General features: G+C 43.3%; 1 protein-coding gene across 2 annotated transcripts in view; it reads left to right on the top strand.

Annotated features, from left to right (window-relative positions):
- The window catches only part of LOC311135733 (THO complex subunit 2-like), a gene marked incomplete at its 5' end in the record, with an annotated part of 73662 nt that overhangs the window by 22618 nt on the left and 30011 nt on the right, over nt 1-21033 (top strand). For both annotated transcript variants that reach the window (XM_084169762.1, XM_084169761.1), the window contains 3 exons: nt 16563-16647; nt 19404-19497; nt 19648-19728. In XM_084169762.1, coding sequence (XP_084025888.1) covers nt 16563-16647; nt 19404-19497; nt 19648-19728 — 260 coding nt within the window. The remainder of the gene's footprint in view (nt 1-16562; nt 16648-19403; nt 19498-19647; nt 19729-21033) is intronic.

Here is a 21033-nt window from a genome sequence, read left to right as displayed (position 1 = left end):
ACCCAGTTGAGCTTTCCTGAGACGGTTTCTGACAATTGTGCAGAAATTCTTCTGTTGTCCAAACCCACAGTTTCATCAGCTGTCCGGGTGGCCGGTCTCAGACGATCCCGCAGGTGAAGAAGCCTGATGTGGAGGTCATGGGCTGGCGTGGTTACACGTGGTCTGCGTTTGTGAGGCCAGTTGGACGTACTGCCAAATTCTCTAAAATGACGTTAGAGGTGGCTTATGGAACATAAAATTCTCTGGAAACTGCTCTTGTGGACATTCCTGCAGTCAGCATGCCAATTGCATGCTCCCTTAAACTTGAGACTTCTGTGGCATTGTGTTGTGTGACAAAACTATTAATATTTTACTGGCCTTTTATTGTCCCCAGCACAAGGTGCACCTGTATAATGATCATGCTGTTCAATCAATTTCTTGATATGCCACACCTGTCAGGTGGATGGATTATCTTGGCAAAGGAGAAATGCTCACTAACAGGGATGTAAACACATTTTTGCAACATTTTTGATAAGTAAGCTTTCTGTATGTATGGAACATTTCTGCGAGTCTGGAGAATCTGCGTTACGCCAGTGGTGATGGGCAATGGCTAATAAGAATTGAGATATCTGAAAGAGCCATGTGAGTGAGAGGTGCTTCGGAGCATGGCGATTGGCAGCTGGGAGAAGGGGAATTATAATTATTATATTCAGCCCAAGGGAAGAGTGGGCACTTTTTTTGGGGGGGAGGGGGGCATTACGGCCACGCAACGGGGCAAATTTGAGGCCTGTTGCTACGCCTACCTTACCAGTTAGATATAGTGCCCGTTGTTTTATCCATCGTGTGGTTGTGGCACTTAGAAGTCACATTTTATACACCCACTACTCGTATTTTCCATTTTATAGACTTTTCAGGCATCTAACTGAATTCAAGCATCCAACCAATGCCCCTTGGGTACACTGTAGCAGCATCTCTATAGAAATGCAATTCCAAAGCCAGTCAGATAAACTCAAGGTTACTGTGTCCATTGAGTTCTTTATGGACCTCAGTGGTTGGTATGGAAACATGTCAAAAAATGAAGTGGGTGCTGAGAAGCACTAACATGCAGCCCTGGTTACCATAGTAATTATTTTGGTTGGCTCAGATCTAGGACTGTTCTGCAACTTTCATGGCTTTATTTGATACAAGTGCTCACATCCACTAATGGCTTGCACACAAAATGGGCCAGTAATATTTAATTTAATCCAGCTCTCAAACTGCTTACTCGCACTGCCATAAAGACACACGCATGGATACATAGACACACACACGCGCTCTCATAATAGCAGACGTGGGCTGGTGTGGGTGCCTACTTTGGTAAGGGCCTCAGGCTTGTTTTATTTCTGAATCACTGGGCTTTGTGGGGTCAGTGCCGAGATACAGCCTCACACTACTGCACATGATACACAAGGACTTAATGTTCTCTAGATTCACCACATTTTTTACTTCTATAATAGTTGGTGCAAAAAAATGATATATTTTAGCACAGTGAAAATGTTGCACACAAGTATCTCCTAAGATGAACTGTCTTCATTATATGTGGAATGATCAGCACATGATCAGAACTGGCTGTATAACGTTTACAGTGTATTTGAATTGGGCTTGATTACGTTAATAATTGGGCCATCCAGGATTTGAAACACAACAGTCACAACAAGGTCACCCAGTCACATGTTTTGGTAAACAGTTGAGAGATGGAATGTGCCAATTCCGGATTGCCCCCTTTTTTTAAAAAGAGAAACTCAACGCAAAAACAAAAATGTATCTGGTTGAGAATGGCCTATGTGGCATCGATATTAGTCAGAAACATTTATTCCAGTGGCAACATTGTCTAAAAAGTGTAAGTATAATAATTTTGGTCGTAAAGTCAGTATATTCCAAAACAGTTTTGTGAGATTTGTTTAACTGTGTACTTCACAATTTACATAAGGGTTGGGTTTGGATTACACTCATGCCCACTGTAATGCCTCAGGGTGTAACAGTTCACCAAACCCACAGTTCAGTACATATTGAGGTTTTGCGGTCACAGTTCAGTTATAGCGAGAAAACAAAATGCCAGTTTATTTTTTGTTTATTTAAGAAAATACAAAGTGTTGGTATTCCTGATTCTATATATATGATCATGAGTCATATAATGCCTGATGGAGCACAATCAGGAATAACAAAACATTGTATTTTCTTAAATGAAAACAAATGATTGCTCATCAACACTAAAATAAAGTGCAATATGCGTGTGAAATCATTATGTAAACATGGCTCAGACATTGTTTAGGCCTATGCTATGTTTTCTTACAAAGATAAAAATATGCACCAGGTTTGCACACATCTCAGGAGGGATTTTGTTCCACTCCTCTTTGTAGATCTTCTCCAAGTCATTAAGGTTTCGAGGCTGACGTTTGGCAACTCGAACCTTCAGCTCCCTCCACAGATTTTCTATGGGATTAAGGTCTGGAGACTGGCTAGGCCACTCTAGGACCTTAATGTGCTTCCTCTTGAGCCACTCCTTTGTTGCCTTGGCCGTGTGTTTTGGGTCATTGTCATGCTGGAATACCCATCCACAACCCATTTTCAATGCCCTGGCTGAGGGAAGGAGGTTCTCACCCAAGATTTGATGGTACATGGCCCCGTCCATCGTCCCTTTGATGCGGTGAAGTTGTCCTGTCCCCTTAGCAGAAAAACACCCCCAAAGCATAATGTTTCCACCTCCATGTTTGATGGTGTTCTTGGGTTCATAGGCAGCATTCCTCCTCCAAACACGGCGAGTTGAGTTGATGCCAAAGAGCTCGATTTTGGTCTCATCTGACCACAACACTTTCACCCAGTTCTCCTCTGAATCATTTAGATGTTCATTGGCAAACTTCAGACGGCCCTCTATATGTACTTTCTTGAGCAGGGGGACCTTGCGGGCGCTGCAGGATTTCAGTCCTTCACGGCGTAGTGTGTTACAAATTGTTTTCTTGGTGACTATGGTCCCAGCTGCCTTGAGATCATTGACAAGATCCTCCCGTGTAGTTCTGGGCTGATTCCTCACCGTTCTCATGATCATTGCATCTCCACAAGGTGAGATCTTGCATGGAGCCCCAGGCCGAGGGAGATTTACAGTTATTCTGTGTTTCTTCCATTTGCAAATAATCGCACCAACTGTTGTCACCTTCTCACCAAGCTGCTTGGCAATGGTCTTGTAGCCCATTCCAGCCTTGTGTAGGTCTACAATATTGTCCCTAACATCCTTGGAGAGCTCTGTGGTCTTGGCCATGGTGGAGAGTTTGGAATCTGATTGATTGATTGCTTCTGTGGACAGGTTTCTTTTATACAGGTAACAAGCTGAGATTAGGAGCACTCCCTTTAAGAGTGTGCTCCTAATCTCAGCTCATTACCCGTATAAAAGACACCTGGGAGCCAAAAATCTTTCTGATTTAGAGTGGGTCAAATACTTATTTCCCTCATTAAAATGCAAATCAATGTATAAAATTTTTGACATGCGTTTTTCTGGATTGTTTTGTTGTTATTCTGTCTCTCACTGTTCAAATAAACCTACCATTAAAATTATAGACTGATCAGTTCTTTGTCAGTGGGCAAACGTACAAAATCAGCAGGGGATCAAATACTTTTTTCCCTTTACTGTAGCTCTAGCCCTGGAGGTCCATCCATCTGTAGTAAGTGCAACACATGGCGCATTGGCCAGTCCATTGACAACTTCGGCTTTAGCTTGCTTATATAGAGCAGGGAATACCTGTTTGTTGAAATGGTTGCGAGAGGGCGAGGTTCGTAACGTGGCCCGAGCACTTTCACGAGGTGCTGAAACTCTCTATTCTCAACCTCCGAGAATGGGTGCATATCCGCAGCTATAAACATACCTATCGCTCTTGTAATTTCTTTGGCCTGGTCAGAATCGGCTGCAAAGTGGTGCTTGAATGCAGAGGGGAGACTAAGTTGTGTTGTTTTTTTGCGTTTCCGTCTTGCTGTGGTGGTAGGAATACTTGGGTGATGTCGGCGTAAATGTGTCAACATGTTTGAGGTGTTGGCAGCTGCATGCTGTAGTCTATTCTCGTTGAGCAGTGGCGACATACTCTCTCTGTCCATCGCCGTTGTAATCTACTGGGAAGCCAAAATGTTCCCAAACTGGAGATTTAAACGATAATATAACGACCCCACCACTCGCCATCGTACAGAACTAGTTCCCACCTGCTTGTTTACATAAGACAACATGTGGCCAATATTCTGTTGAAAGGACACTTGGCCCCTAAGCCCTTTAATGGAGTGGCCACTTGCTGATGTGTTTGATAATGATCACTCAGGTCTGCCACTGTTTTGGGCAAAATGAGAATTGAGACGATGCGCACTTGCATCCAAACTGCCACTTGTCCATATTCCAAAATTAAAAACCAATTTGCGTGCATCGTGTGTCCCGCTGTGATCTGTTTTGTAACATGATTCGCTATGAAACACTGCCATGCAGACGCACTCTCTGGTAATAGATGAGAAAGTTGTAAAAAACTAAAAGCACATCGACAGATTTTTCACCTAGTCGGCTCGGGGATTAGAACCAGCGACCTTTCGGTTACTGGCACTATGCTCTTAACCACTAAGCTACCTGCCTAAATGGCACCGAAACATACACGTCGTCATTCGCCAGTGACTTGATGAACTGATTTTCACTAGCTAGTGATTTTAGGCACTTATAAACACTGTAGCTTGTGCTTTATTTACGATAACTTCACAGTTTGCTGATGATGAAGTTGCAGACATGTACTCCAATATCATTCCTGAGCGCAGCCAGCAGCAACTGGCTCGAAACTCATACTGCCTGCAGTGCGCTGACTAGTTTTGCACATTTGTTTTACTTGAGAAATACTGCACCAAACACCATAGCTAGATGTAAAATGGCGTGACTAAGACCTCCTCAGCAAAAACGTCAATTAATTAGATGTATATTTTTTTTTTTTCGAACTATTTTGAGGAAGTGAGTCTGTTGCTATGGTGACTAAGGAGGCACCAGGGTACGAAATGCGAATTTATACAACGGGTGGGTCTAATCCTGAATGCTGATTTGGTTAAAACCGCATTCCAGCTGGTGTCTATTCCACAAGTTACCACCAGCTAAATCTATGACATTAAAATGCCTATTTACTCTTCCATCTGACTGTGCAATCCACTGTCTCATCAGCCCAGCCAGGTAATTTATAAACTTGATCTCCACTATAAAAAGCATCTAGACATTCTCACATTTCTTTTAGACTAACATTTAGTTTTCAACAGCGGAGCGTTGTATAAACCTTGCTGTCTGTCGCTCCGACATTTGCAACAGTGTTTCAATATTCAAATTCAATCTCCAGCTGTCCCATAGTAATGAACGTGTCGGGACGAGACCGACAGGCAGGCACCGTTTCTCAGCCAGTCGAAATCATGAATCAGCTGGCATCATTTTTATGGATATACACAGAAATGTCAATTGAAAAAAAGGTACAACAAAAACGAAGTGCAGCTAGTTTGCAGTCTTTCCAGCTTCAGTTTGAAGTGATCGTGTTAGCTGTGTTATTGGCTAGCTTCTCTGAACAACAGTGTCCTGATGTAAATTATATCATCGGTAGGACTGGTGGAGTTATGTTGCACATGCAGCTAACAAAAACATATGGAAATGTCTGCTCTACCCAAAATTACAACCAAATAATTGCAGCCTTACCGCAAAAATGGAAGAGGAAAGTGGAAGGGGGAGAAAGTAAGGAACTTGTCTGTCGGCCTTGTATTAAAGAACATCATTGGTTAAAGAAAACTGTGATGAATATAAAAGTATACCAGTTTAATTTAAGGACCAAAGGATTGACAGCCGTCCCATATAGATTGTAAAATAGTTGGGAAGAGATATTTGACGTACCGATCCCATGGCATAGTGTTTATGAACTGATATGCAAAACGACGCCGGATTCAAAACTTAGAAACATTCAATTTAATTAATATATACAATTATTGCTACCAATAGAATGTTATTTATATGGGGGATACAATCTTCCCAGCTCTGCAGATTTTGCTGCGAAGAGAGAATCATTAGATCATTTGTTTTGGTACTGTCCATTTGTAGCTTGTTTTTGGACATAGGTCCAGAAATGGCTAAAGGATTGCAATATTTACCTGGAGCTAACCTTGCAGATAGCATTACTGGGTGATCTGAAAAGTCATAGTCAATCGATCAATAATATTATAATACTTTTAGCAAAAATGTTTATTTTCAATTTACAATCTGTAGAAACAATGAGAATAGAAAGGTTCAGAACTTTTGTAAAACAGTACAGTTGAAAAATATATGGCAAATAGAAATCTTATATGGATGGTGTTAAGAGATAGATGGGTGGTGTTGAATGGAGTTGAAGGATGGGATTAATAACAACCAACAACAACAAATAACAAGATAACTAATAATGTAAGCATACTGTGTCAATAATAAGTATATAGGTTGTAGGTTGGGAGCTTTTGTGAAAGAGCACAGTTAGAAAGATATGGCATATAGAAGCAAACCGGATGGACATCATGAAAATGATCGGAGAGGTTGAGAGTAGAAGTAGTTCAGGAGAAAAAACAAACTAAATATAATTATTGTAAAATTGACTGTGTCCATAAAATGTATATAGTAATTATAAGCTGGAAGTAAACATCTTTGGAGGAAGCTGAACGTCCGTATTGCCCAGCGACAGCCCCAAAACCTGAAGGATCTGGAGAAGGTCTGTATGGAGGAGTGGGCCAGATTCCCGGCTGCAGTGTGTGCAAACCTGGTCAAGACCTACAGGAAACGTATGATCTCTGTAATTGCAAACAAAGGTTTCTGTACCAAATATTAAGTTCTGCTTTTCTGATGTATCAAATACTTATGTCATGCAAAAAAATGCAAATTAATTACTTAAAAATCATACAATGTGATTTTCTGGATTTTTGTTTTAGATTCCGTCTCTCATAGTTGAAGTGTACCTATGATAAAAATTACAGACCTCTACATGCTTTGTAAGTAGGAAAACCTGCAAAATCGGCAGTGTATGAAATACTTGTTCTCCCCACTGTATATACTTTTTTAAGGGTGTGTGTGTATGTGTGTGTGTATATATATATATATATCTCTCAATCATGGGGGATTGGAAGTAATGCAGACAATTACATTGATGGAAGTTACAATTTATCTGCAATATTAAGCTGATCCACCCCTAAAAAAAAAAAAAAAAGTGTCCTGATGAGACAGCAGATTTCCTATGCCAGGCGAAATCATGCCTCAATAACTCAATTGTTATGGCTGCATCCAAATGAATGTCACTAGAAAACATATTAACAAATGCAGCTACTGTTGTTATTCTGGCTGCACTGTTTGACGTGACTAAGTTAGCCGTAGTTGGCTAGCTAGCAAGCAAGGGAAAAGAACATTGCCAGCCAGTATGGCAATGGAACATTTAGAACGAACGACTGGGTCCTATCCATAGATACAGAACATAAAGACTGAACGACTGGGTCGCGTCTCTGGCAACCGAACCAATAGAACGAACGACCAGCCGGCTTGGGTAGCAACCCTAGATTTGTGTCGGGACTATATCTTGTGGAAGGATGAAATAGTTTGAATAAATTAATCAAATAACGTTTTTTATGAAAATATGTCAATTATTTGAATATGTTGGGAACCCGTTGTATAAAAGTGATAATGCCCTCAAAGCCGGTATTTGAAGGATATATTGGCACTGTTTGCCGGCCCTTGACTTAATCTCGGGCCTAACAACACCCTTGCCAATATATCCTCCAAACACCGGCTTCTCGGGCATTATCACTTAAATAACACCCACATCGAACCACACCAACAAGAATCCAAATCTCGTTTTTCATAATGAGCAGCAGAAAAATGCATACGAATCGGTGCGTTCAGCCCCCCTTTAAAACAATGGCACTTCATGGTAGCTAGTACATCAAATAAAATAAAATTGTATTTGTCACATACGCCGAATACAACAGGTCAACCTTACCATGAAATGCTTACTTACAAGCCCATAACCAACAATGCAGTTCAAGAAAAGACTAAGGAATATATTTACTAAATAAGGTAAAAAATAATAAAAAGTAACACAATAACAATAACGAGGCTATATACAGGGGGTACCGGTACCGAGTCCATGTGCAGGGGTACATGTTAGTCGAGGTAAGTTGTACATATACAGTTGAAGTCGGAAGTTTACATACACCTTAACCAAATACATTTAGACACAGTTTTTCACAATTCCTGACATTTAATCCTAGTACAAATTCCCTGTTTTAGGTCAGTTATGATCACCACTTTATTTTAAGAATGTGAAATGTCAGAATAATAGTAGAGAGAATTATTTATTTCAGATTTTATTTCTTTCATCACATTCCCAGTGGGTCAGAAGTTTACATGCACTCAATTAGTATTTGGTAGCATTGCCTTTAAATTGCTTAACTTGGGTCAAACGTTTTGGGTAGCCTTCCACAAGCTTCCCACAATAAGTTGGGTGAATTTTGGCCCATTCCTCCTGACAGAGCTGCTGTAACTGAGTCAGGTTTGTAGGCCTCCTTGCTCGCACACGCTTTTTCAGTTCTGCCCACAAATATTCTATAAGATTGAGGTCAGGGCTTTGTGATGGCCACTCCAATACCTTGACTTTGTTGTCCTTAAGCCATTTTGCCACAACTTTGGAAGTATGCTTGGGGTCATTGTCCATTTGGAAGACTCATTTGCGACCAAGCTTTAACTTCCTGTCTTGAGCTTCAATATATCCACATCAATTTCCTTCCTCATGATGCCATCTATTTTGTGAAGTGCATCAGTCCCTCCTGCAGCAAAGCACCCCTACAGCATGATGCTGCCACCCCCGTGCTTCACGGTTGGGATGGTGTTCTTCGGCTTGCAAGCCACCCCCTTTTCCTCCAAACATAACGATGGTCATTATGGCCAAACAGTTCTATTTTTGTTTCATCAGACCAGAGGACATTTCTCCAAAAAGTACGATATTTGTCCCAATGTACAGTTGCAAACCGTAGTCTGTCTTTTTTATGGCGGTTTTGGAGCAGTGGCTTCTTCCTTGCTGAGCGGCCTTTCAGGTTATGTCGATATAGGACTCGTTTTACTGTGGATATAGATACTTTTGTACCGGTTTCCTCCAGCATCTTCACATGGTCCTTTGCTGTTGTTCTGGTATTGATTTGCACCAAAGTACGTTAATCTTTATGAGACAGAACGCATCTCCTTCCTGAGCGGTAAGACGGCTGCGTGGTCCCATGGTGTTTATACTTGCGTACTATTGTTTGTACAGATGAGTGTATGTAAACTTCCGGCTTCAACTGTAGGTAGTTGTAAGGTGACTGCATAGATAATAAACAGCGAGTAGCAGCAGTGTAAAAACAAATGGAGTGGGGGGGGGGGGGGGTTGTGTCAATGTAAATAGTCCGGATGGCCATTTGATTAATTGTTCAGCAGTCTTATGGCTTGGCGCTCCCGTACAGCTTGCCGTGCGGTAGCAGACCGAACAGTCTATGACTTGGGTGACTGGAGACAATTTTTTGGGCCTTCCTCTGACACCGCCTATTATATAGGGTCCTGGATGGCAGGAAGCTTGGCCCCAGTGATGTACTGAGCTGTACGCACTACCCTCTGTAGCGCCTTACGGGCAGATGCCAAGCAGTTGCTATACCAGGCGGTGATGCAACCGGTCAGGATGCTCTCGATGGTGCAGCTGTAGAGCTTTTTGAGGATCTGGGGACCCATGCCAAATATTTTCAGTGTCCTGAGGGGGAAAAGGTGTTGTCGTGCCCTCTTTACGACTGTCTTGGTGTGTTTGGACCATGATAGTTTGTTGGTGATGTGGACACAAAGGAACTTGAAACTCTCTACCCGCTCCACTACAGCCCCGTCGATGTTAATGGGGGCCTGTTCGGACCGCCTTTTCCTGTAATCCACGATCAGCTCCTTTGTCTTGCTCACATTGAGGGAGAGGTTGTTGTCCTGGCACCACACTACCAGGTCTCTGACCTCCTCCCTATTGGCTGTCTCATCGTTGTCGGTGATCAGGCCTACCACTGTTGTCGTCAGCAAACTTAATGATGGTGTTGGAGTCGCGATTTGCCACGCAGTCGTGGGTGAACAGGGAGTACAGGAGGGGACTAAGCACGCTGAGCTGTAGTCAATGAACAGCATTCTCACATACAGTGAGGGAAAAAAGTATTTGATCCCCTGCTGATTTTGTACGTTTGCCCACTGACAAAGAAATGATTAGTCTATAATTTTAATGGTAGGTTTATTTGAACAGTGGGAGACAGAATAACACAAAGAAAATCCAAAAAAACGCATGTCAAAAATGTTATAAATTGTTTTGCATTTTAATGAGGGAAATAAGTATTTGACCCCCTCTCAATCAGAAAGATTTCTGGCTCCCAGGTGTCTTTTATACAGGTAACGAGCTGAGATTAGGAGCACACTCTTAAAGGGAGTGCTCCTAATCTCAGCTTGTTACCTGTATAAAAGAAACCTGTCCACAGAAGCAATCAATCAATCAGATTCCAAACTCTCCACCATGGCCAAGACCAAAGAGCTCTCCAAGGATGTCAGGGACAAGATTGTAGACCTACACAAGGCTGGAATGGGCTAAAAGACCATTGCCAAGCAGCTTGGTGAGAAGGTGACAACAGTTGGTGCGATTATTCGCAAATGGAAGAAACACAAAAGAACTGTCAATCTCCCTCGGCCTGGGGCTCCATGCAAGATCTCACCTCGTGGAATTGCAATGATCATGAGAACGTTGAGGAATCAGCCCAGAACTACACGGGAGGATCTTGTCAATGATCTCAAGGCAGCTGGGACCATAGTCACCAAGAAAACAATTGGTAACACACTACGCCGTGAAGGACTGAAATCCTGCAGCGCCCGCAAGGTCCTCCTGCTCAAGAAAGCACATATACAGGGCCGTCTGAAGTTTGCCAAATGATTAAGAGGAGAACTGTGTGAAAGTGTTGTAGTCAGATGAGACCAAAATCGAGCTCTTTGCCATCAACTCAACTCGCCGTGTTTGGAGGAGGAGGAATACTGCCTATGACCCCAAGAACACCATCCCCACCGTCAAACATGGAGGTGGAAACATTATGCTTTGGGGGTGTTTTTCTGCTAAGGGGACAGGACAACTTCACCGCATCAAAGGGATGATGGACGGGGCCATGTACCGTCAAATCTTGGGTGAGAACCTCCTTCCCTCAGCCAGGGCATTGAAAATGGGTCGTGGATAGGTATTCCAGCATGACAATGACCCTAAACACACGGCCAAGGCAACAAAGGAGTGGCTCAAGAAGAAACACATTAAGGTCCTGGGTGGCCTAGCCAGTCTCCAGACCTTAATCCCATAGAAAATCTGTGGAGGAAGCTAAAGGTTCGAGTTGCCAAACGTCAGCCTCGAAACCTTAATGACTTGGAGAAGATCTGCAAAGAAGAGTGGGACAAAATCCCTCCTGAGATGTGTGCAAACCTGGTGGCCAACTACAAGAAATGTCTGACCTCTGTGATTGCCAACAAGGGTTTTGCCACCAAGTACTAAGTCATGTTTTGCAGAGGGGTCAAATACTTATTTCCCTCATTAAAATGCAAATCAATTTATAACATTTTTGACATGCATTTTTCTGGATTTTTTTGTTCTTATTCTGTCTCTCACTGTTCAAATAAACCTACCATTAAAATGATAGACTGATCATGTCTTTGTCAGTGGGCAAACGTACAAAATCAGCAGGGGATCAAATATTTTTTTCCCTCACTGTAGGTGTTCCTTTTGTCCAGGTGGGAAAGGGCAGTGTGGAGTGCGATTTGAGATTGCGTCATCTGTTGATCTTTTGGGGTGGTATGCGAATTGGAGTGGGTGTAGGGTTTCCGGGATGATGGTGCTGATGTGAGCCATGACCAGCCTTTCAAAGCACTTCATGGCTACCGACGTGAGTGCTACTGGCGGTAATCATTTAGCCAGGTTACCTTCGCTTCCTTGGGCACAGGGACTATGGTGGTCTGCTTGAAACATGTAGGTATTACGGACTCGGTCAGCGAGAGGTTGAAAATGTCAGTGAAGACACTTGCCAGTTGGTCCGCACATGCTTTGAGTAGACATCCTGGTAATCTGTCTGGCCCCGCGGCTTTGTGAATGTTGACCTGTTTAAAGGTCTTGCTCACATCGGCTACCAAGAGCGTGATCACACATGGTGCTCTCATGAATGCTTCAGTGTTACTTGCCTCGAAGTGAGCATAAAAGGCATGTACCTCGTCTGGTAGGCTCGCGTCACTGGGCAGCTCGCGGCTGGGTTTCCCTTTGTAGTCCGTAATAGTTTTCAAGCCCTGCCACATCCGACGAGCGTCAGAGCCGATGTAGTAGGATTTAATCTTAATCCTGTATTGACGCTTTGCCTGTTTGATGGTTCATCTGAGGGCGTAGCGGGATTTCTTATGAGCGTCCGGATTAGTGTCCTGCTCCTTGAAAGCAGCAGCTCTAGTCTTTAGCACGATGCGGATGTTGCCTGTAATCCATGGCTTCCGGTTGGGATACAGTTGAAGTCGTAAGTTTACATACACTTAGGTTGGAGTCATTAAAACTCGTTTTTCAACCACCCCACAAATTTCTTGTTAACAAACTATAGTTTTGCCAAGTCGGTTAGGACATCTACTTTGTGCATGACACAAGTAATTTTTCCAACAATTGTTTACAGACAGATTATTTCACTTATAATTCACGGTATCACAATTCCAGTGGGTCAAAAGTTTACATACACTAAGTTGACTGTGCCTTTAAACAGCTTGGAAAATTCCAGAAAATGATGTCATGGCTTTAGAAACTTCTGATAGGCTAATTGACATAATTTGAGTCAATTGGAGGTGTACCTGTGGATATATTTCAAGGCCTACCTTCAAACTCACTGCCTCTTTGCTTGACATCATGGGAAAATCTAAATAAATCAGCCAAGACCTCAGAAAAATAATTGTAGACCTCCACAAGTCTGCTTCATCCTTGGGAGCAATTTCCAAACGCCTGAAGGTACCACGTTCATCTGTACCAACAATAGTACGCAAGTATAAACACCATGGGACCACGCAGCCGTCATACCGCTCAGGAAGGAGACGCGTTCTGTCTCCTAGAGATGAACATACTTTGGTGTGAAAAGTGCAAATCAATCCCAGAACAACAGCAAAGGACCTTGTGAAGATGCTGGAGGAAACGGGTACAAAGGTATCTATATCCACAGTAAAACGAGTACTATATCGACATAACCTGAAAGGACGCTCAGCAAGGAAGAAGCCACTGCTCCAAAACCGCCATTAAAAAGTCAGACTACGGTTTGCAACTGCACATGGGGACAAAGATCGTACTTTTTGGAGAAACGTCCTCTGGTCTGATGAAACAAAAATATAACTGTTTGGCCATAATGACCATCGTTATGTTTGGAGGAAAAAGGGGAAAGCTTGCAAGCCGAAGAACACCATCCCAACCATGAAGCACGGGGGTGGCAGCATCATGCTTTGCTGCAGGAGGGACTGGTGCACTTCACAAAATAGATGGCATCATGAGGAAGGAAAATTATGTGGATATATTGAAGCAACATCTCAGTCAGGAAGTTAAAGCTTGGTCGCAAATGGGTCTTCCAAATGGACAATTACCCCAAGCATACTTCCAAAGTTGTGGCAAAATGGCTTAAGGATAACAAAGTCAAGGTATTGGAGTGGCCATCACAAAGCCCTGACCTCATCCTATAGAAAATATGTGGGCAGAACTGAAAAGGCGTGTGCGAGCAAGGAGGCCTGCAAACCTGACTCAGTTACACCAGCTCTGTCAGGAGGAATGGGCCAAAATTCACCCAACTTATTGTGGGAAGCTTGTGGAAGGCTACCCAAAACGTTTGACCCAAGTTAAATTTTTTAAAGGCAATGTTACCGAATACTAATTGAGTGTATGTAAACTTCCGACTTCAACTGTATCTCATATTTACTGCTTTTCACATTAGTGCTGTATGATACATGTGTGGAAGTACATGTTTATGCAATGTTTGTGCCTGAGGCCTTTCCCTGCTCCCTGTAGGGTACCAGTGGACATTGGAGTATTCCCATCATTGCCACCACACACATACACATACACAGAGCGAGCACCCCAGGGCTGTGTGATAATATATGACAGAGCAGACACTCAGGGAAGCCATGGTTTGTTTCCTACCCTAACCCCCCTAAGTGGTGCTGGTGGTGTCTTTGGGGGCTGGGATATAACCACATCAGCATGCATCGATCTGTCTGATGGGGGATGGGACAGTTCGGTATGTATGAGGGAGAATAAAAGTGGTGAGGGCTCTCCAAGTGTGTGTGTGTGTGTGGGAGGGGAGACTAATGGATAAAGTGGTGCTGCAAGGCTGAGATCCTGCAGCTCTGGTGCAGTGGAAGGCAGGGAGAGGTGGAGTGAAAATGAACAGCTACTATTCCCTCCACTGGGGGGATTATAGAAAATTGCTCCACTATTGTACTCGAGTGGACTACTCCCATCCATGTCAGCTTTATGAGGCTAGCATAGCAGTACTCCAACCATGTTTCATAAGCCTGCTCTCATAGCACCTTGACCCTCTCACCAGCTGCTAGCCTCATGTAATACAAACCATTGTTAAGTTGCTGCCACTGAATGATTAAAATGGCCATTAGACATTTTGATTATTCATTCAGTCCATCCCTTTCCCATCCCTGTATGCATCTTAGTCTCTTGTAGTTAGCTGAAGGATGTCAGTGCCTTCGGTCCAGTGTTTATTAATTATGTAAATGGAACATTGCCTGGATATAATTAACCATACCTCTTGATATGGATACAGCTCTGCTGAGCCAAGGTGGCTAACACACACGATAAGAAGGAAGTTAATGTGTCGTGCCTGGCCCCTGGCCTGCATCATGTATGCGTGTGCAGTGTACTGTGCAGAACCACAGTGGGAAATGAGTCCCTGGTGATGGTGGTGCTTTAGCTACCTACTTCTAAATCACCACCCCTCTTCCTCCCTCCCATGGAGAGCTGCTGCTGTGCTGGGGGAGGTTGAAGTTTGAGCAAACACATTAGCCCTATAGTAACCCACCAGGTTAAGACAGACAGACTGACAGACAAGCACACAGCAGACAGTCGAACCACCAGGCTTCACTCTGCATTCTAACATCGACACATTGACGTTATCATTCCTTAACACCACAATATGTCTCTGTCTGTCGGGTGAGCTGTAGGTTCTTACATTTAGGGCACAAAGTATACATTATTTAAAGGCATAGTTCAGGTGAAATCTATATTTCGGTGGAATTACCTGTACCTTGAATTGTGTCTGAAGGTCCATAGGGTCATAATCCACAATAATCCATGTTTTACGCCACAGCCAGGAGTTAGCATATTAGCATAGTCAAAATTAATGAATGAAACAGCCAAACCAATGTTGGCAATGCTGCACTGCAAGCCAAACTTCCTCAAAAACACTGGATTTGAACGCGCATACTACTGAAATAATCGTAGAATTGTAGACTGTAAGTCATTTTGGATAAAAGCATCTGCTAAATGGCTTTATTATTATTGTCACTCAAAACTGGAACTATTTCCCCATGTAGTCTCACAGCCACATCAGTTTCAGTGGTTTGCTGTAACACGGACAATAAAGTTGTATTGTATTCCATTGGGCACTGCGCGGATTGATTACCAGATGTGAACAAACTAATTGGTGGCATGATGGCACTATCAGAGCATTAGGATATTTGGATGTTACTGCAAAAATAACCACGTTCTCGCTGAGAAGAAAATAGGGCTGGGAATTGCCAGGGACCTCACTGTACGATATCACGATACTTAGGTGCCGATACGATATGTATTGCGTTTCTCACGATTCTATATGTATTGTGATTTGATACTGTGATTTTAATTACGTTTCAATGTTCCAAACATATTGCTAACCATATGTCTGCTGCAGAGGGACAAGAGAGAGTAATGAGAAAAGCAATACGTTTTGATCAGTCATGGAAATAAAAGTGCTGAAAACAAATTGGCTCCCTATTTTAAAAAGGAGATGGAGATCAAGCTATGAAGAGTTTTGGTGCAGGTACAGCCATCTAGCGCAAAAATGATGTTGCGATATTGTCAAAATGATACAATATATTGTCAAAAATAATATCCCAATATGTAACTGTCGTCTCCCCCCCCCCCCCCCCTATCACTAGAAGAAAACATGGACAGGTTCTTCCCGCGCATCGACGCTATCAAACCTAGTTTGAAGTATCTTTGAGGAAGTTTCGGCTTGCTGAGAAGCATTGCTAACATCAGTTCGGCTGTTTTACATTCATGAATTTCGACAAGGCTAATATGCTAACTCGTTGCTGTGGCAGAAGTAGAACATTTATTATTGTGGGTTCTGTCGCTAGTGGCCTTCAGACACAACTCAAGGTGAGGGTAATTGACAGGGTTAAATGTATTGGCTGCAAGATGCTTCAATAGATTTAATAAATTGCTCTCTTTTCTCTCTCTTTCTTCCTTTCCTTTTCCCAGGCGATTGACCAAAGAGAATGTGAAACCATCTGGGCGCCAGATTGGCAAGCTGAGCCATAGCAACCCCACCATCCTCTTTGACTATGTATGTATTCTCAAGGATTTTATGATATTTTATTCACCTACTAAAGGCAGTGTTATGATACAGACACTAATATTAGCCTTATTTTGAGTGATATCTCCCCTACTCTTACTTTAACTGAGTACTTCATCTTGACAGTGAAAAGGGCTCTGTGTCCTCTACTATCTCCATGGGGCAGAGAGATCTTATTTGAAGGCTACTATCTTTACAATCTGCCTTTGTAAAGATAGGCTACTGCTGAAAATGGGGGCTGAATGTGAATTTGATTCACTGCAACTCCTTACTGGCTCAGCAGCAGGACATTAACGGAATGGAAAAGGTCCTCATTGGAGGGGACTGAGACCGGAATGAGCTGTGCTGCTCCTCTCCCTTTTAAAGCCTCCATCTCTTCATCGCTCAGCCTGCAGTCTGGCTGAATGGCCTCTGCTCTGAGTGAGTGAGGAGAGTCAGACCTCCCCTGAGACTTACCTCATCCTCCACCTTACTCAGCCTCAGCCTCCTCTCTCACCTTCCTCCCCCACCTCCACCCTACTCACTCTCAGACCCACTGTCTCTCCCCTTCCTCCCCCACCTCCACCCTACTCAGCCTCAGCACCTGTCTATCTGTCTTCACTAATAATATCAAGGTCATGGGAAGAGACCACTCCATTATTTATTCTAAAACTGGGCCTTTTAAAGCCTCTGTGCACTGACATACACTACAGTATGTGGACACCCCTTCAAATGAGTCGATCTGACTATTTCAGCCGCACCCGTTGTTGACAGGTGTATAAATTTGAGCACACCGCCATGCAATCTCCATAGACAAACATTGTTAGTAGAATGGCCTTACTGAAGAGCTCAGTGATTTTCAATGTGGCACCGTCATAGAATGCCACCTTTCCAACAAGTCAGGTTGTCAAATTTCTGCCCTGCTAAAGCTGGCCCGGTCAACTGTAAGTGCTGTTATTGTGAAGTGGAAACGTCTAGGAGCAGCGACGGCTCAGCCGCGAAGTGGTACGCCACACAAGCTCACAGAAAGGAAGTGCTGAAGAGCATAGCACGTAACAATTGTCTGTCCTAGGTTGCAACACTCACTACAGAGTTCCAAACTGCCTCTGGAAGCAACGTCAGCACAAGAACTGTTCGTCGTGAACTTCATGAAATAGGTTTCCATGGCTGAGCAGCTGCACACAAGCCTAAGATCACCATGCGCAATGCCAAGTGTCGGCTGGTGTGGTGTAAAGCTCGCTGCCATTGAACTTTGGAAACGTTCTCTGTAGTGATGAATCACGCTTCACTATCTGGCAGTCCGACGGACAAATCTGGGTTTGGCGGATGCCAGGAGAACGCTACCTGCCCCAATGCATAGTGCCAACTGTAAAGTTTGGCGGAGAAGGAATAATGGTCTGGGGCTGTTTTTCATGGTTCGGGCTAGGCCCCTTAGTTCCAGTGAAGGGAAATTTTAGCACTACAGCATACAATGACATTCTAGACGATTCTGTGCTTCCAACTTTGTGGCAACCGTTTGGGAAGGCCCTTTCCTGTTTCAGCATGACAATGCCCCCGTGCACAAATGGTTTGTTGATCGGTGTGCAAGAACTTGACTGGCCTGCACAGAGCCCTGACCTCAACCACATCGAACACCTTTGGGATGAATTGGAACGCCGACTGCGAGCCAGGCCTAATCGCCCAACAACAGTGCCCAACCTCACTAATGCGCTTGTGGCTGAATGGAAGCAAGTCCCCGCAGCAATGTTCCAACATCTAGTGGTAAGCCTTCACACAAGAGTGGAGGCTGTTATAGCAGCAAAGGTGAGACCAACTCCATATTAATGCCCATGATATTGGAATGAGATGTTCGACGAGCGGGTGTCCACATACTTTTGGCCATGTATAGGCCATTTGGGGAGGAACAGGGGAGTCTGATGGCATACTGTCACAGTGGGAGTGCAGGGATGTAGTGTAACATGTAATAAGGTGGCTTTACCAGGAGAGAGGATAATAAAGTTTAAGGGACCTTCAGAGGACACTGCAGAGCAATAGCCTTGTTTTCTCAGACCATTTGGAATTTTATTCTAGAATCAAAAAAAAAAAAATAATCAATGTGCACTGAGTCTACAAAACATTGGGAACACCTGCTCTTTCTATGACATAGACTGAACAGGTGAAAGCTATGATCCCTTATTGATGTCACATGTTAAATCCACTTCAATCAGTGTAGATGAAGGGGAGGAGACAGGTTATATATAGATTTTTAAGCCTTGAGACAATTGAGACATGGATTGTGTATGTGTGCCATTCGGAGGGTGAATGGGCAAGACAAAATATTTAAGTGCCTTTGAACGGGGTATGGTAGTAGGTGCCAGGCTACTGGTTTGAGTGTGTCAAGAACTGCAACGCTGTTGGGTTTTTCATGCTTAACAGTTTCCCGTGTGTATTAAGAATGGTGCACCACCCAAAGGACATTCAGACAACTTGACACAACTGTGGGAAGCATTGGAGTCAACATGGGCCAGCATCCCTGTGGAACGCTTTCAACACCTTGTAGAGTCATGCCCTTACAAATTGAGGCTGTTCTGAGGGCAAAAGGAGGTGCAACTCAGTATTCGGAAGGTGTTCTTAATGTTTTATACACTCAGTGTATATAACAGCTGGGTGGATGTTTTAGATATCATCTTATCTTTTATGATCATCCTCTGGCAGGTGTTGTGTATGCGTGTGATGAGGCCTGTTGTTGTGCCTGTATTGTATTAACCAGGTATTATTGTCCCTCTCAGATCCTGTCTCAGATCCAGTGGTATGACAACCTCATCGGTCCAGTGGTAGACTCCCTTAAATACCTCACCTCACTCAACTATGACGTCATGGCCTGTATCCTTAATCTGCCATTTCGTGACTTGCAGTTTTTGCCCATGTATTTATACATATTCAGAACTATGTTTAAGCATGTATTTGGAATGCTAACGTAGGCAGAATGTATTAAGACGTGCAGTGTTGTACCCCTTAACTTATTGCCTATAGATTGCATCATTGAAGCGCTGGCAAATCCAGAGAAAGAGAAGATGAAACATGACGACACTACGATCTCCTCCTGGCTTCAGAGTGAGTTCACTAACTGAATCCTACAGATGAAGAACCAAATGTGTGCGTTTTGAAAAAAAATTGATTGACTTCATTGCAAAAGAAGTATGATACCAAAAACTAGCACAATAATTGAGAGAAGTGTGATGTCATTCTTTTAAAATAATGACAGTCTTGATGACGTATACACGTTCCGAAAAAAAGTATATATTTGACAATATCAGAATTTTTCTAAATGCACATAGTGCCTTTTTACATAAGTATTCAGACTCTTTGCTATGAGACTCGAAATTGAGCTCAGGTGCATCCTGTTTCCATTGATCATCCTTGAGATGTTTCTACAACTTGATTGGAGTCCACCTGTGGTAAATTCAATTGATTGGACATGATTTGGAAAGGCACACACCTGTCTATATAAGGTCCCACAGTTGACAGTGCATGTCAGAGCAAAAACCAAGCCATGAGCGGCAGGTTGCTTAGTGGGTAAGAGCGTTGTGCCAGTAACCGAAAGGTCGCTGGTTCTAATCCCCGAGCCGACTAGGTGAAAAATCTGTCTGTGCCCTTACGCAAGGCACTTAACCCTAATTGCTCCTCGAAGTCGCTCTGGATAAGAGCATCTGCTAAATGACTAAAATGTAAATGTAAATGAGCACCTAAAGACTCTCAGGCCATGAGAAACAAGATTCTGGAGGAAACCTGGCACCATCCCTACGGTGAAGCATGGTGGTGGCAGCATCATGCTGTGGGGATGTTTTTCAGCAGCAGGGACTGGGAGACTAGTCAGGATCGAGGCAAAGATGAACGGAGCAAAGTTCAGAGAGATCCTTGATGAAAACTTGCTCCAGAGCGCTCAGGACCTCAGACTGGGGGCAAAGGTTCATCTTCCAACAGGACAACGACCCTAAGCACACAGCCAAGACAACGCAGGAGTGGCTTCGGGACAAGTCTCTGAATGTCCTTGAGTGGCCCAGCCAGAGCCCGGACTTGAACCCGATCGAACATCTCTGGAGAGACCTGAAAATAGCTGTGCAGCAACGCTCCCCATCCAACCTGACAGAGCTTGAGAGGATCTGCAGTGAAGAATGGGAGAAACTCCCCAAATACAGGTGTGCCAAGTTTGTAGCGTCATACCCAAGAAGACTCATGGCTGTAATCGCAGCCAAAGGAGCTTCAACAAAGTACTGAGTAAACAGTCTGAATAATTAAGTAAATGTGATATTTTAATAAATTAGCAAAACATTCTAAAAACCAGTTTTTGTCTTGTCATTATGGGGTATTGTGTGTAAATTGATGACAAAAAACAACTTAATCAATTTTAGAATAAGG

This window comes from Coregonus lavaretus, assembly GCF_964263955.1.
Source record: "Coregonus lavaretus genome assembly, chromosome: 10".
Classification (NCBI taxonomy): Eukaryota; Metazoa; Chordata; class Actinopteri; order Salmoniformes; family Salmonidae; genus Coregonus; species Coregonus lavaretus.
The sequence above is the reverse complement of the archived record's forward strand: the minus strand, read 5'-3'. Positions and strand labels throughout refer to the sequence as shown.